The sequence below is a fragment of the Musa acuminata genome, chromosome BXJ3-11, assembly GCF_036884655.1.
Source record: "Musa acuminata AAA Group cultivar baxijiao chromosome BXJ3-11, Cavendish_Baxijiao_AAA, whole genome shotgun sequence".
NCBI lineage: Eukaryota > Viridiplantae > Streptophyta > Magnoliopsida > Zingiberales > Musaceae > Musa > Musa acuminata.
The window spans coordinates 24682170-24699567 of NC_088359.1; the positions used below are offsets into that span (position 1 = coordinate 24682170).

The following is a 17398-nucleotide window of genomic DNA, read 5'->3' on the forward strand; positions in this document are numbered from 1 at the left end:
TGCTGGAAATGACTTCCATAATAATAGGACAATGTAAAATATTCCATCAGTGGATCCTAAGAGTACTTGAAGCAAATAGAAGGTTCAAAGTCCAGCACACATACGTACAATCTGCAAGCCAGTTTGGTAACGACACAACCTGAAACATGATTCATTCCCATGCCGTGGTGATCATCCAACTTCACTATATCCAACAGCAAAAATCCACAAAGTGGAAAAGCCATTCAGCTGTCTCCTGGCATACTTTTGATGTACTGGCAATCGACTCTAACCGCTTTAGCAGTGATAGTCTATGAATAGGAGGAAAAGCACAATACTAAGGAGCATGATAGTAGTACAGTTACTTATCCGATGTGTCATGAAGCTACTGGTTCTTGCAGAAGGTTGGCATTCATCTCTTTGCTCGACTGCCTTTTGAGTCTCTCCTGAATTCGGTCTTTGATGGCCGTCTCCTGTTATTGTTACCCAACTAGACATTAATCTACTGGTCGGATGGAGGGAACACATAAAACTATTTTGCTAAATCCATAAGGTATTTGTCGACATGCGAATGCCAATTCCCATGAAGAATATGTTTTATAATCACATCCAGAAATTATTAGAAATTTCAGATCTGACAACTCACCATGATATGACATCCTTCCTCAAACTTCCCAAGAAATCCTGCGACCCAACGGTCCGCATTTTCAACCCACTCATCGTGATGCAACCCAGCAGTTTTTGCTACTGTATGTAACTGCAGGGAGCAATATATCATTTAATACCATTACAAAGTGAAAATCAACACTAAATAATCACATAAAAGAATATAGTTTTTTTCTTGCGTGATTGTGAAGTGTATATCTTCAAAAATATTAGATAGATATTTCAATTTTGGTCTTTGAAAATTACATACTAAGGATAGAATATTACAAATTACTACATAAGGCTGGTGATTATAACTCTCATTATAAACCAGATTTATCAAAGGAAAAAAATGTCCTGATAAGAAAGAGAAGGCAGAGATTTCAGATGTTGATGCCATGCATAAATCAGGCTTTTGTCTTCAACCGCCATATGTTTTTAAATCCAGATGGAATTCTTGAATAACAATTATGATTTATTTACTAGGATTCAACATGTGCTTCGATGAAATCGATCATAACATGCAACAGCAAGCTCTTGACGACAAATGTTGGTTGGATTAACTTATTTTCCTTGTCCTTTATGATTTATGTGCATTCAAAAAGAAGAATAAGAAAACAACATATTCCTCTGATATCACATCAAAGCAGATCATTGAATGGAAGGAGCAAGAACTTGGCAACCTGAGATCTAGAACTAAGGACCACAGAGAGCTATGATTTGGATCATACCAGATAACTAAACCTTCAGCATACCTTTTCCTGCTGTTCTTTCACTTTCTCACGCAATTTAGTTATGCCCATGTTCACTCTCAGTTGCTTCTCCTGGTAGCAATAAGGTAGAATGACAAGAAGGAATAAAGATGGCAGAGATTGGCAAAAATGACAAGAGATATATTCATTCAATTAAAGGCAACAATTCAAGAGCAATATCATGCCTTCACGTAGCTCACACCGAGGTCCTTCCTTGTATACCCTCTAGCTAAGTTACGCATAACATACTTGTTGTAATCTTTCAAAATACTCATTATGATGTCTGAGGTTGATATCCCATCTGTCCGTTTTGTTTCTTTAAATTTCCCAATGGACTTGACCTACAAGAAAATGTAATTCTGATTGTTTAATGAATGTGTGGGTCTTCAAATAACTGAAATCAAAATGGCATAAGATCATAAATTCCAACAAGAGAACTAACATATTCATATATGTCATTGCCAGATCCACTTGCATCTGCATATCTGCAAAAGACTATTTTGATAACGGAACTGTGGGGCACATGATATAACAACAAAGTCTACATCTAAACTAGTTTTTACCAATTGGACAGGTGGGACTTACGCTAACAATGGCCAATACCAAGGACTTGAAACTCCATAGAAATTGACCTTTTTGGATGATTAAGTTGAGAAACAGCACAAACAATAAACAATTAAAAGAATAGTAAGTCCAGTTTTGCCTAGGTACTATAGGTGAGAGTAAAAAATGCACCATTTCAGCAATTCGACAAATCCAACCTTTGCTTGATCAAAATATTTTGATAAATCAGATGAGTAAAGCTTATATTCTTCCAATGTATTAACAAAATTCAAGAATTGTTACATAGGAGCATAGGACCGCATTGACTAATCTAAAAATAACCAAGACACGTGAATTCATGGACAATTATAGAAAGTACCCATATAATGTATTATGAGCTGGCTATAGCCTATACTATCAAAAAACCAACAAGTATGTGGATCTATTAATAAAGAAATTATAAATTTGAAATATTTTTTTGATAACTCGCAGCTTCAGAAAGGAATTATATATCTTACGGAAGGGCGTCGTGAGCAACGTAGTCAATCTTGTGTTTGTTGAGGAACTCCTTTGTGATAACCCATGGAGCATTAGGAATAACTTCATCTACCCACCTACAATTAAGTAAGTACAATATTTCAGCTGTAAATGTGATGAAAAACATAAATTACACAGCACTTTAGCTAAATTCATTTTGTCTGATTTTAGTAATTTACATGAGGGCTCATTCGCATCAAAGCTAAAGCATATGCCAACATGTAACTTGACATACCGACAGAACTCACGTACGACTAGTTATTACACTAAAGAGTTCACAAAATCAGCAGTCTGACTTATAATACAAGTCAAATGACATACCATGACAAATGAAGCAAACAAGAGTAGACACAAAACAAGAACATGATAAAGGAAAGAAAGCAAATCATGCAATTAATCACTAATTAAAAGTAATTGTTAATTCACCAGCATGATCAGAATTTTTTTCAAATAAAGGCAAAAGCTTGGTGATGACGCTGATCTTGACGCTGCTCTAAGATCACTAACACTACCTTTAACTAAGATATTGTAACTGGAAAGGATTTAATAGCTGATCATCAGATCATCAATTTTGATTTATGGAGGATGCTTTGTACAGAGCTCAATAGCAGCGAAAGATTCATGCAGCCACAACCCAAAACAATTGGGATATTACGGTATGTTGTTGTTGCTATTGTATCATTATAGTATCAAATTAATAATAAGAAAGTGACGTAATTTGTTCCTGATATGCAAAAAAACACAGGCTCATGAGGTATACATGACCAATAATCAACAAAAGTAACAGCAAAATCTGGAAATAACTTTTTGTTTAGGTCGACAAGTACTGTGGTAACTATTTTCTGTAATATGTATTAAACTGAGTAGGAAAAAGGCAACTCCAAATAAAATAACTTGTTACACAATATAATATTTGATTTAATAAGCATCCAATTTCTTACGAGCATCATAGCATAATAGCATTAGACTAAAGAGCCATTTCGATATTCAACAATAATGAAAAATTCCAAATTTAAATCAACTATCTGTTAAATCTGTTTCTTTATAGTCTGTTGTCTCTCCCATGTAGGTTAGTCAGAGAGCAATGGTTACAAAGCTTCAGTTTGTTATTTCTTTATCAAGAGAATAATTTTCTGTCCTAGTAATGTCAGAAGGATGTGGCTAATTTTACCTAAGAAGCATTTCTTATATGACTTCTGACTCATAATTGTGTTTAATGGGGGAGATAAGAAACAACATCAAAGATTACATTGAATAACGAAAAGTACCTTTTTTTTGCTTTCTTATGAAATAGAATTTACATGGTTGTCTACAAATATCAAAAAAACCATTATTTGTTTGACTAGATTTACATCACCGAAAGATATAAAAAAGCAGCAGAAGTAATTTACCAGTAAACCAAAAGTTTCCCACTACAAGTAAAAAGGATTTCAGAGTACAAACCTACAGTGACGGAGAGATTCATAACGCTCAGATTCATTCATGACTGTTTTCCCCTTATATCTATGAGTAATTTCATCATTGCAGACACCCACAAGTAAATAAGTGTTTGGGAATCTGAAAAAAAGAACATGTCAATTTAAGCAAGATAGTTCATAAGAAACCATGTCTCAGCATAATTACAATTCATAAGCAATAAGATTTTGAAAGAATAACAGAATCTTAGATGGAGAGAAAAGACAAATTCTATGGCTTTATCTCTCTGTTTGACTTTCCATTCACTTTCTTGACCAAAATGAACTCGCTATACACTTTGTTCAGGGAGAAAAAATTACAGCTTAAGAACTTTTCTGCTATCAAAGCTTAAGAAGGTGGTAATCTAGGAAACTGGAAAAACTTTTGAGCACAAGAATAATATTTAGAGCCTGATTAAATGATACAAAAATGCTCAAGTTAGAATATTATAGATAAAGTCAAATCAACCAATGCAGCATAATATTTCAGTAATCTGTACAAAAAGAGGGAGCATTATTTCTTTAGCATAAAAGCTTATCAATACTTGCAGCCGAAAATTATAACTAACAATATGATACCTTATACTGGCTAGATGTTACATAAGAACTCCATAAGTCCAGAGATCAACAAAAATAAGAAGATGATCATTTTTCCATCTGTGGAAACCATCCAAGTACTATTTTGTTGCCCCTACACTTATACCAGGAAAGTGCACAGTGTAAAAGCATTTATTATTTGTTAAAAAATTATGGAAGTGGAGCTCATCCTCAAATTTACCAAAATAATGAATAATCGAAGTTCTGATTGTTGAAGAGGTTTATTAAAGATATTACTGAACTACAGACAGAACTTCACAGTAATCAAAGGCCTTATACTTGGCTTTTCAGCTAATACAATTACCTAAAATACAGATTCTAATCAACGTTTAAAATAAAGGAAAGAAAATTTAAACCAACTCCTCCAGGATATATATTTTCACATAGGGTTGTATAAAGATAAGACATAATTAAATCCATTCTAAAGCCAATCAGATCCAAGCCAAATATGGATAAACATTTTGAACCAACATTCTGATTGGAGATCAATTAATATTCAGAAAAGAGGTGCATCGAAGTCAAGCCAAGCCATTGCTGATCTAATCAGATTCAACAAATGAACAACACCTGTTAATATCTCAAATCAGAACTTGATCAAGTATAAGCAATTTATCAATGTTAGTTTACAATCAGGTTTTCAGATTGATTTTTTGGGTAGGAGTTCAAGGTGTCGATTGGACAAGTTTTTAGCAAATTCACTGGATTATTTGGTTGAATCAGATCTGATTCACATCATGTACTGGCTGATCCTAATCCAACCCTTTTATGGCCCTATAATCATCATAGGTTCCAGAGAAAAACTAAGTTCACTCACAATATCATATTCTGCAGCAAAAAGAAAAAGCTTTGCTCTTAACTGCAAGAAATGTCCAATCTACAAACAAAACGTCTGCCACCATTACTTTAAACACAAGCAATTAACAAATTAGGATTGCAAATCTCTTCGCATGGTATCTTGTTCCAAATCACACAAGTGGACTTTACTAACTTTTGACTCGGGGTTAGGAAACAGAATCCCCATGTCAAAGCACTAAATCAAATCATTCAGCGGCACCGAAGGAAGGAACACGTGCCCAAGCGTGTGATGCATTCACAAGAATTAATCACAAAGACGCTCTTTATTTAAACTGAATCTTAATTTATGACAGAAATCAAACTAAAGAAGAACATGGCTCTATGATTCCATCATGCTCGTGATGCCTTACGACGCATATATGATCTAGTTTCGATTCCAATTCCATTAAGGTTTTGCACCACAATCTAATTCTTTTAACCAGAACTTCGAAATTCTTGACCAACAATCATCAAGATTCGAGAAAATGTATACATGTAAGGAATATATGTGTAATAAAACCAAATGAAACGGGAAAGAGGACGCACAATTTCTTGGCTTGTTCAAGAGCTCGAGCATGCCCAAAGTGGAAAAGATCGTAGATCCCGTCGGCGTAGACGCGGACCGGCCTATCCAACGGGGGTTCCTTCTCGGGCTCCGGCGGATCGCGTGGGGACACAGTCGACGCCGAGGATTCCTCGGCCGACTTGGTGGGCGGCACGCGACCGTCGCCGGAGCCGCCTTCCTTGGGCACACCGCCTTGCCGCCTACGAGGTAACCGCGCCATCGGAGACGTTCACGAGCCCACCTGTCCTAGCCGGACGATTCCCGTCACGAGAACCACGGTACGGAGAGAAGCAAGCTGGAGGAGGCGGAGATCGAGGAAAGAGTGCCGATGGCATGCCTCTCTGCAAATAATTCAATCAACGATCGAAGATATGTCTTTTTCCTATTGAATTTACCGAAATAACCTCTAAATTTTATGAGGCAATTATTAGTCCCTTCATTTGATGAATCATCATGCAACGATTCAATTCTCACCTCTAAAAATTTTACTTTGTATGATCCAAGATTTATAATTTCGGTTACGTGTAACAACCAATATGGTATCTATCGAGATATATAAAATTCAAAAATAATTTTAAAATTATCTAAAAATAAATAAAATTAGATTAAGATTTTTAAGTTAGAAATAAATATAATTTTAATAAAAATAATCTAAATTAGAAAAGAATAATAATATATCTTTTTTCGACTTTGATTAATTTTGTGGTAACTTATGAATCGTCTTTGTTAATATTGAATTATCTATAGAGAAATAATTTGAATCGTTAGATGTGAATGAAACTCATTCGTATGATTTAAGTAGAACGATCCCAGCTCTCGATTAACTGACATCAGATTACGACTGATATAGGTCATGTTATGGTATCGCTCCATAGAAGATAGTTCGTATAAGGATTTCTTATCGGATCAATATATTTCGCTCATTATAAGTCAGTACTATCAATTTTGGTATGATCCTTTCTTTTTTTTCTTTTAAGAGAAATCTTATTGTCATATGCTAAGAAACACATGATTGAGTGTTTAGTGATTTGACGATACTTTTGTCATTCGATATTATTGCCCCTCTTAGTTTAGTAATAGCAAGATGCCATACGTCAGCCCTTCCAACTTCTCCCAACCGACTCGATCCGGTGATACTTAGATCTCACGCGTGCTGGACACGTGATGACCATGTAAGATCCACAAATCGAACGTCTCTGAAATAATTCCTCTTTGGCGAGCCAACACAACGAATGCGAAGCTGTCGAAAGATTATTCTGGAAACATAAGACCACAGCCTCAGCATCTGCTTGGAAATCATGTAGAATTATATTATTTATTCTCTGCAAAAATAATTTTGATAAAGATGCATAAATTTGAGAAAGGAAACTGTGGATATTAAACGATATGAACCGATAAAGTTAACTTTTCTGTCCTGCAGTCGAATTACATCCTTGAAGCAGCTAAAGTATCTCGCAGTTTCCTTCTTAATGTCTTCCCTGCTGGTGATCGGGGAATCGAGTTGACGAAGACCACCTCTGTAACCTTCTTATAGGGAGTCACCTAGAACAAACATCAACAGAAGACGATGTAAAAGAATATTGAGATCTGGATTCAAAGAGTCAAAATATTACTTGAACTTAGGTCATGGTCCCAAAGATACATCTCAATTTAAGATACAGGAGATAGTTTCATAAGCATCTGTTATTATTAAGTTCCAGAGCCTCGATCAGGATCAGATGAACCAGAAGTCAACCTCGAAAGAACTGGCAGAAGACTGCTTACATGTGCATTCTAAGGGTCAAACGATTATGTTAATTTGGATGTGCTATTGAAGGTTTTCCTTTATTTTTATGCTTGAGACTAAATAGATCAACTAAAGACAAGATTCTATTCATTATGGCTGTAGGGAGGCACCATGTCGGGTGTCATTGACAGACCATCAACGTACGCTAATCTGTTTACGCTAACCCACAATTGTCAGGTGCTTTTCTGGAGGATTAATCTGGCTTCAGGCATCAGTGATCTCTAGATAAATATGGCATTAAGGACAAGATTTATTTTACCCTTTGATCTCTAAAAGTTTTTTAAAAGATTTGTGGTTTTGAAGTGAAAAAGGAAGTGATGCAATTAATGTGGATACCTGCTTTGCCACAAACTCGATAACATCAGTGGATGAACGCTTGCTTCCTGACCTCGTAACTACAAATGCCACTGGTATCTCCCCAGCTTCTTCGTTCTTAGCCCTACAGAAGTCATAGGATAATATTAGGATAAAAGCAGCGAAAGATGCATGCATTAAGAATCTCTTGGTTCTTTGTTGAACTTGTAAAGCTTTCGCTGTCACTGCAACATCCACGATGTCAGGATGTGCAATCAACAAGGCTTCCAAATCAGCTGGTGCTATCTGCAAGAGAGATGTCATACAAGAAATTTACAGAGATACTGCAGAAAGTTGCAACAAGCAAACATGATCATGTAATAAGGCTCAAGCAGACTTGTATATGGCTTCTTTTCTTTTAACATTTCGGTTTGATATTTTAATTATTAATGAATACTTCTTGAAATCTCCCAAATGTTCCTATTTTCTCATAGTAAAATAAGGCATATACTGAAGAACAGCACATTAGTTACCAGCCCTCTTTTTGCATCATGAGTATGAGAATTGGATATACCTGAAATCCTTTGTATTTGATGGTCTCTTTCAGACGGTCCAATATATACAAGTATCCATCTCCATCAAAGTATGCAATATCCCTCATTTAAGTAGCCTCGATGATTGCTGATGAAGTTGCATTATCATCATTGAAGTAGCCTGTTTAAGTTTTGATATCAATGGTTATACAATTGGAAGTTGATATTTGGAACTGATGGCAAAGAAAATAAAGGGGGCTTATTCTAGCAATCGTCACTACAACTATACATGTTTCCGCTGCAACACTTAAGCAACATACAATCACCTATATAAATATATATATACGACACAAGTTTGGCAGACAGAAAAACGAAAAAATACTTGAGCCACTTTTATCTGCATTGGTTCGCCTTAATGAAAGTGCACAATGTGTTTCAGAAAGTAAGAGAGCTAATTCTTACACACGAATGAGAAGCCAAACATCAGAAATATCAATCGGACCTCTCTTCCATGTAGTTTCTTCATGATATTAACTATAGTGAAGATAATTGCACTTATTCAGCATCATATTGTCAAACTAAAAAGGCTGTTTTATAGCCAGGTATACAATCAGTGGTGTACAGAATCACTACAGGCCATGCCAGGAAATAATATACACTATACAGAATTACCTAAATGGTCAGCATCTTTAATCTGCATGATATCCAATAAATTCTCTAGATTGCAACTCAACACTAACTCAAGCATACCTCCACATAATTGTGATGATCATAAATTGGTAAGTTAGTATATTTATGTGAAAATGTTAGTTTCATATGGCAGTTGCCCATCCTTTGCCATGGCAAGAATTCTCAGGGCACGGACCTAAACATACTTGGTGAATGTCCGTAATTTAGTTTCCATTTCTGCTTGGCCCTTGTGGCAGAGGCGTAAGTTTGTAATCCACGGGCTCTCATCCTGAATAGCAGTAAAAATATGCTTCTTCATATTCATAATATTGTATATAGTCTGCCATCTTATACAGTTGCATTCTTCATAATTTCAAATCAACCTGGATCAAGTGATTTTTCATTCATGAACCTGAACCAAGTCAAACTCATTCGAGATTAATTATAACCATTTAATCTTCTGAAGAGAAGCAACTACAGTCTTGTCTGCATTTATAAGATCTATCTTTTCCATTGCCAATTAAATCAATGCAATATTTTAGAAGATCAGGATGAAGATGAAATACACAGGCCTTGGTATGGGATCTAGAAATTAACAAAACAATCAACGAAATAGATGCAAATCAAATAGCCTTAAAGAGCAGGATAACAAAACGCTTCCACAGTAAGATTAGATGCAGCCAAACAATTTTTTCCAAAACATGCCCATATAAAAGCTTAGAAGCTTAGGCTGCTGTAACTATTTTTAAGTTTACCTTTCATAATGGCTGATCCATGAAGCAACAGCTCTCCACTTGTACCAGGAGGCAAACAAGACCCTGTCTCTAAATCAATAATTTTAGCTTGCATGTTTGGAGCTAGCAATCCCACAGAAATATGCCTTTTACAATTTGTTGTATTGAAACCACAAGTTCCTACTGCAGCAGATTCTGTCAAGCCATACCCCTGCAATAAAATTAGATAAAACAATAATACCCATTAAATGAAAGTCAACAAATATGTAAACGCCTTAAAGTTTTAAGTTATGGTGGCAGCCTAGAAGCTGGCTACATGCAGTCACAACCATGCCAGTTGGCACAAATTTAGCACAAAATCTATGCCAACCTGGCACAAGCATTATGCCAGCATAATGCTATTGATACGACCCAAGCATGAGGACAAGTCAAGTGCTAATGTCATGATGTGCTACTTCTGAATACCGGAAAACATACCAAATCAGAAGTCCAATATACATTATGAATTTATTAAAATCACCACTTACGTATCAAAAATAAGAAGGCTCAGCGGATGCTATGTAAGAAACAGAGATCTACTTTGCCCATCATTTTCCCAAAGGCAGGGATATTTAGAAAAATATAATAATACATCCACTTCCACATTTTATACTTGTTTCATAATGTCGATTACAAATATAATTCTCACACCAAGCATGGATCTGTATACAAATATCCAATTCAAATTTGGATGTTAGATTCAATTAAACTAGAATTTAAAATATTAGATTCAGATATTCACATGGATGGTAAACAATAAAGTGGCCATTTGGTCTTCATAAATTTATGTGTTTATGGTTTCATCTCTCTTTGAATAGATACTCATTAAAGATGTTAAGTTCTAGTCATTTAGGATATAGATAAGCATCTTTCAAACTTTTTTCCTTTGGTGCATGATGGACTCCAGATTATACGCACACCATTCACCCTATATGAGTATGCAACTCACCTGTGTCGAAGCCATTCACATCCTGAGTTAGTAATTTACAGGAAGTTGCGACAAGCACATAGATTTCCATAGTAGAATGAATCTACAGTAAAATATAAACTAATGATTCTGGAGATTATGCTTCATGCAACCTACAGGAATGGAAAGACTTGAGAGGAATTTTCATATTGAAGAAAAAGGACACAAACGGATGTCCATATTGAAGAAGAGTAACACTACCACAACATGCCTTCTTATGCATCAATATAAGTTGCATTTGCATCAATTTTGCATAAAATATAACAAAGAATTATCTACGAGATGCAACATTAAATGCAAAGAGATGTGACCACATGGGTGCTCAAAACCCAAGACGCAGAGCAAGTAAACAAATTAACTTTGATCTATGATTCATAAAACCAAAGCTCCAAATCTCGTACTTGTCTTAATCAAATATCAAAAACTTGAGGGTGCCATGTAAAATCTAACGATAGGAAGAGCGATCATCAAAGATGATTAAATAACTAGTCTCACCTGAATGAAATCAACATGAGGAAATGCCTTCAAGAAGTCATGAATAGTTTTTGGGGCAATCGGAGCCGCTCGACATGAAACCTGCACGAGGGACTGTAATCGGCAGCCGGTGGCACCCTTGGCCCTTATCAGGGTGGTCAATATCGGTGGGACAGTAGGAAAATGAGTGACCTTAAACGCATCGATAGCTCGAACTGCCTCCTCCACATCGAACTTTCTCATCACCACAATGGTGGATCCCAACGACAGGAGCCCCATGGAGAAGAGGGAAAGACCATACACATGGAACATGGGGATGGCTGTGAGGTAAACATTCCTCCAGATCTCACTACTATACAGTGAAGCTTCGAGCCGAACAAAAAGCTCCACCGTAGCAATAAGGTTCCTGTGCATAAGAACAACCCCTTTGCTGGCCCCAGTGGTGCCAGAGGAGAAGAGTATCGCGGCGGTGTCGGTCTGACGGATGACAGGCCTCGGGGCGTCGTTGGGATCACTCGAAATGAGATTGTTGAAGAGGACGAACTTGTGGGCGTCTAACTTGGGCTCCTCCGGCACCGTGACGATCTTGACATCCAATCCGCCCAGCTTCGCGACGTTGCCTCAGCTTGTTTTTCCTGATCCACATGTGACAGCTCATCCAAAATCAAGTCAACTTGTTCTGAAGCTGAACTACTAAAAGCCACACTCTCAAACGACACAGACAGGTAATGGCAACTTCTTTCACATTGTGGCAGGCATCCTTTACCCTGTATGGCGCACAAAAGCAGCCAACGAGGTGATGGTGGTAACCACCACATTCCTATGCCCATGATTAGACATATAGGAGCACTAGTGGCATGCATATAACGGCCATCCACCAATCAAATCAACATAGATGCTGCCAGAGATATATCCCAACTGCAAGTATGGCAAAACAATGAGCATTCACATATCCAAGCCCACATATTTTTGACACACCAGTATATTTATACTTACAAGCATCCCAAAGACAATGGAGAACTCTTTCAGAGAGAGAAGTCTGCCTCGTATCTGAGTTGGAGAAGTCTCTGCAATATACATTCGAGCAGCATGCATAGCCTGATGAAAATAAAACTGCATTTAGAACAAACTTCTATCTTCAAAATAAAAAAGATGTAAATTTAAATGTTAGGCATTATAAATAGTATGATTGCAAGTGCCCATTCAATTCTGTTCAACTTAAAACAAGCAAATAGCAACAGTTCTCTAAAATGATATTTTTATATCAAGGAAATGCAGGATGCAAGCAAAGAATGTTGACTTAATAAATAGAGTATCACACATACAAGATAATGGTATAAATCTAACATGCCCAGCATCAAGTTAAACTCATCAGATATCACATATTAATTAAACTATCTAAACTATTAGACAGTTACGTGCTGTGCTGTAACGATGTTAAAATTTGCTCATTTTATCCAGAAGTGGTGCTATGTTGTATGAATCTCTTCAATAATGCCACAATCTGCCCATTCCATTTGAAAAAGCACAGAAACAATGGCCATGAACTTCATTTATCTGTGTTCATGTGGATGTAATTTTTGGCAAGAAATTACTTCACAAGTAATTTCATCCATAATGAAATTACATACTGGCCTGAGCCCAAACCAGTGTGCTGTCTGCTTGATTATGAGCAAAATTACTTGGTATAAAATTTCAACCAAACAGGTTGAAATTGCACAAATTTGACCAGATTCAGCAAAAACCAACCTACTCAAATGGTTTCGGTTAAGAACCACATGATTCAGCCCAACATCTTATATTAGACAAACAGAGTTCAGAATCACTCGTCCGACTTCTGTAGACTTCAACATCTGATTGAGAAATGAGGAAGCAGAGTCACACACATGGTGAAATCAAAAGTTTGTACAAGAGAAACCAATCTTACCTGCCATATGCGCCGACATATCAATGCAGAAAATAGTATGATGACATACTTCTTAGTTCTTATATTGTTGTACATTCTCAAAATAACAACTAAGATTGCATTGCAAACATAACCAGCACAATCAAGGGACAAAGATCCAATTGGAAAAGAAATGAGTCACAGGACAGGAGTCACTGCCACGAGAATATTAAGTACTTAGAACCAAATATCGTACCGTACCGGTATTTCGAGGTTGGCTCAGTATGATACGGTACCATGTACCGAGCGGTATACCAGGGCGTACCGAGCGGTACACCTAATTTAAAATATTTCTCTCTCTACTGTAGTACTGTAGCACTGCTCCAGTATAGCAAGGTATCATCAACCATCCAGTATTCCATGAATAGATCAATCAGTGAATTCATTCTCCAATGAGCACTTACACTATATCCTTAGTGTCCCCATATAAGCAGCTATGAGACTAGTCGTCTCCATCATATGGACAGAGTATATAATACATTTTTCTGTCTTGTTATCTCGATGTCCCTCTCGAGTAACCTATGACTAGGATTATTTAGGATTTGTGTTTAAAGGTGAATTAGTCTCATTATCGTGATCTCATCACGATCTGATTCTCATTGCACAGATCCATAGATATCACAATATATTTATGCAACAAGCAATATAAAGTGAGAAATTATCATAATAATAATAATAATAATAATAATAAAGATTGTGTGTCATGTTACACGTGTCATCACTCACGTGATTGGCTTGTAGGGCACTCATGACTAGCACATGGGACCTCTATAAATAGGAGAGAACCAAATACCCATGGGTCGTAAGCTTCTTGGTTGCCACCTCCTGCTAGTCATAAGTGCCCAACAAGCCAATCACATGAGTGATGACATGTGTGATTTGACACGGAACTTTTTGATGAGAATCTAATGAGATAATGGGAATCAGATTGTGATGAGATAATGGGAATCAGATTGTGATGAGATAATGAGAATCAGATCGTGATGAGATCATGATAATGAGACCGATTCACCTTTAAACACAAATCCTAAATAATCTCGGTCATAGGTTACTCGAGAGGACATCGAGATAACTGGACAAACTGGTGTGTTGTATACATGTCCATATGATGGATACAACTAGTATCATAGTTGCTCATGTAGGGACACTAGGAATATAATACGGGTGCTCATTGGGGAATGACTTCACTGATTGATCTGCTTACGGAATGTTGGATGGTTGATAATGCCTTATTGTTAGACAGTGATTCCGTAGTCCCAATGGTGTATCTGGTCCTTAGACTTGAGACATAAAGGATGCCCTGTATGAGTGCTCCACTCTTTGATATCATTCTTATAGGTTTGGATGTCCCAGATCTAGCACAACCGGTCTTCAAGAGTGGTAGTCAACCTTACGATGGCTATTGAGTATCGATAGAGGATCATCTACTCTCGATGTCATGAGAGGAATATCTCATATGTTCTTGCTCAAACAAATCCTTGGCCAGGGTTATTCGGATTGAGAGAGAAAGAGTTCTTTGGGAGAATCCGATTAGAGCAAGACTCGAGTAGAAACCATATGGGTCTGACAGCACCATGCCCGGTATACCGTTTCTGGGATATTAGATAGATGAGGGACTATAGGTACATGGTAACTGAGGATAGACAAGTCCAAGATTGGATTCTCTTGTATCGTCTGGGGACTATGGCGTAGTGGCCTAGTACGTCCGCAATCGATGAGTCGAGTGAATTATTATGGAGATAATAATTCACTAAGCTAGAAGGAGTTCTGACAGGTATAACTCACGACCAGCTCAATATTGATCCTAGAGTGTCACACACATATGGTAGACATTGTGATGAGTAGAGGTTCGGATATGAGATATCCATCGGAGCCCCTATCTTATTAGATATCCAATAAGCCCCTAAATTATTGGATCCTATGGATAGAGATCCACTAATCTAAGAGGCTTGGATAGTTGGATGAAAATCCAATACCCAATAGGGGAGGATACATTAGGGTTAAGTTGATAGGGGACCTCTATAAATATGAGAGAACTAGTGGATCATAAGCTAGAGCTTTTTGGTTGCCTCTCCTATTCTCCTCCCCTTATCTATCTCATACGCAGTTTTACTTTTCACGATTATTGCACACAAATCTTCGAACGACGACGAACATATCTTTGGGAATTGAGAATTTTATTTTTTGTTCTTCTGTTGCGCATGTGATGTCGCCCCTAAGATTTCCTAACACCTCCTATTCTCCTCTCCTCTTCTCCTTCTCAAATAGTAGGTGTGGAGATTTAGGCAGCAATTTTGGGAGCGTCGTCGCAGCCCTATTATATAGATCATCGTTAGAGAGGAGGGTGCTTGACCTCCTTCATCCTCTCCTACATATTCATAGGGATTTAGGGATATACGATTTCTCTAGGTAAAACATATCTATCTCATGGATTTAAGTTTTGCGGGTTTTTACGCATCAATCTTCGCACGACGATGAACACTTTTTGAAAAATTTAAGGTTTTTGTTTTATGTTCTTCCGCATGTGATGTCTCCCATAGATTTCTCTATTTTGTTACTCATAAATTATTATATGTAATTATGATTGATATATGATAAAATAATAAAATTCATTTAAAATAATAAGAATATGTAATAGAAGATATGTATGACAATTACTACTAATAGTGCAAGAGGTGATAGAAGGATTATAAAATTTAAAACTATATATAAAAATTGAATATCATAAAATTAACTATGGATATTATTTTATACACTTTTTAACATTTACAAATGAAATTTGTGTAATAACCTACTTAAGATATTGTGGTGTGTTATTGTTGTTGCATTTATAATTTTAATAAAACAATTTAATTATTATTTTATTTTTTTAAAAATGTATTCTTTCCTTTATGTTGGGTTTATACCATATGATATCATGGCATTTTTGTTTGACAATAAGAGCATATCAGAAAAATTGAATATTTAAAATAATAAAAAAATACTTTGGTTTTTCTAAATTATTATTTTATATCTTCGAAATTATTTTCTTTATGTTGGATTTGTTGGCCAATCGTCTGATATCGGATTAATTACTTGGCATTTTTGTTTGATATATAAGAAACAAAAAAGAAATTAAACGTCGCCCGAGAGATTCGGATTAATTACTTGGCATTTTGTTTGATATGTAAGAAAACAAAAAAGAAATTAAACGTCGCCTGAGAGATTCGAACTCTCGCGGGGAAACCCCATGTACTTAGCAGGCACACGCCTTAACCACTCGGCCAAAGCGACGTTGATGTATTGATTTATTTAGAAATTATATAAATTATTAATATATTAATCCCGTACAAACTATTTCTTATGGCTACTCTCTCCCGCTTCTCTTTTACCCCTTGGGAGCGGTTTCTTCACCGTCGGCGTCATGTATCGGCCGCCGCCGCCGTATAACCGCTCTATCGGCAGGGGCGTCAGAATTTAAACTTCGCCTTTCCCGGCAGTCTTCAAGGCCATGTAAACCCTCCAAACCTCCCACCAAACCCCTTCCTGAACCCTTGCTTCCTCCAACCTCCCATTTTGCCCTACCTCCAGAACCCATTCTTTCCTCAGCCGAATCCTTCCCCCAACCCCCAAGCCCTTCTTTACAGGGTCAATGCCGCCGCCACTAAGGCTCGCCGGGACGAAAAGCTCATAGTGAGAAGACAAGTTCACAGTAAATTTTGCATAATCTGTGCCCTTCCTTCTATAGACGAAAAGCTGATAGTGAGAAGACTGCGGTAGAAGACAAGTTCACAGTGAGAACTCTAGAACTTATTGATTCAGAATTTAGATTTCAGATAACAAGTAAATATAGAGATGAAAGGATGACACTATTGAAATAAGGAAAAAGGATAAATAACGTATCCTTTCAGCACCATTAACCATGAAAAATAGACATACCTATGAAGCATGAGTGTTCCAAAATTATTTCTATATCCATGTTGGACGAAGACACTAGTAAAATACTTGACATACCAATACATGATCAAAGACCTAAAAGCATTTTAGCAATCTAAGACATGTATGTATATTA

The 17398-nt window shown here is 36.7% G+C and overlaps 1 protein-coding gene, 1 non-coding gene and 1 pseudogene across 2 annotated transcripts; all 3 read right to left on the minus strand.

Annotated features, from left to right (window-relative positions):
• On the minus strand, window positions 1-6247 carry LOC135652182 (choline-phosphate cytidylyltransferase 2-like). The gene is made up of 8 exons (XM_065172959.1): window positions 5888-6247; window positions 3900-4013; window positions 2438-2533; window positions 1819-1861; window positions 1562-1717; window positions 1380-1448; window positions 626-736; window positions 1-452 (listed from the first exon to the last, which is right to left on the minus strand). The coding sequence occupies exons 1-8, from the start codon at window positions 6124-6126 to the stop codon at window positions 357-359; spliced, it is 924 nt and encodes a 307-aa protein (XP_065029031.1). The 5' UTR covers window positions 6127-6247; the 3' UTR covers window positions 1-356.
• A 945-nt stretch (window positions 6248-7192) lies between these two features.
• LOC135652204 (4-coumarate--CoA ligase-like 3) lies at window positions 7193-12093 on the minus strand (annotated as a pseudogene).
• A 4445-nt stretch (window positions 12094-16538) lies between these two features.
• On the minus strand, window positions 16539-16620 carry TRNAS-GCU (transfer RNA serine (anticodon GCU)). The gene has a single exon. It is a non-coding gene; the product is annotated as a tRNA-Ser (tRNA).
• Window positions 16621-17398: the final 778 nt, after the last annotated feature.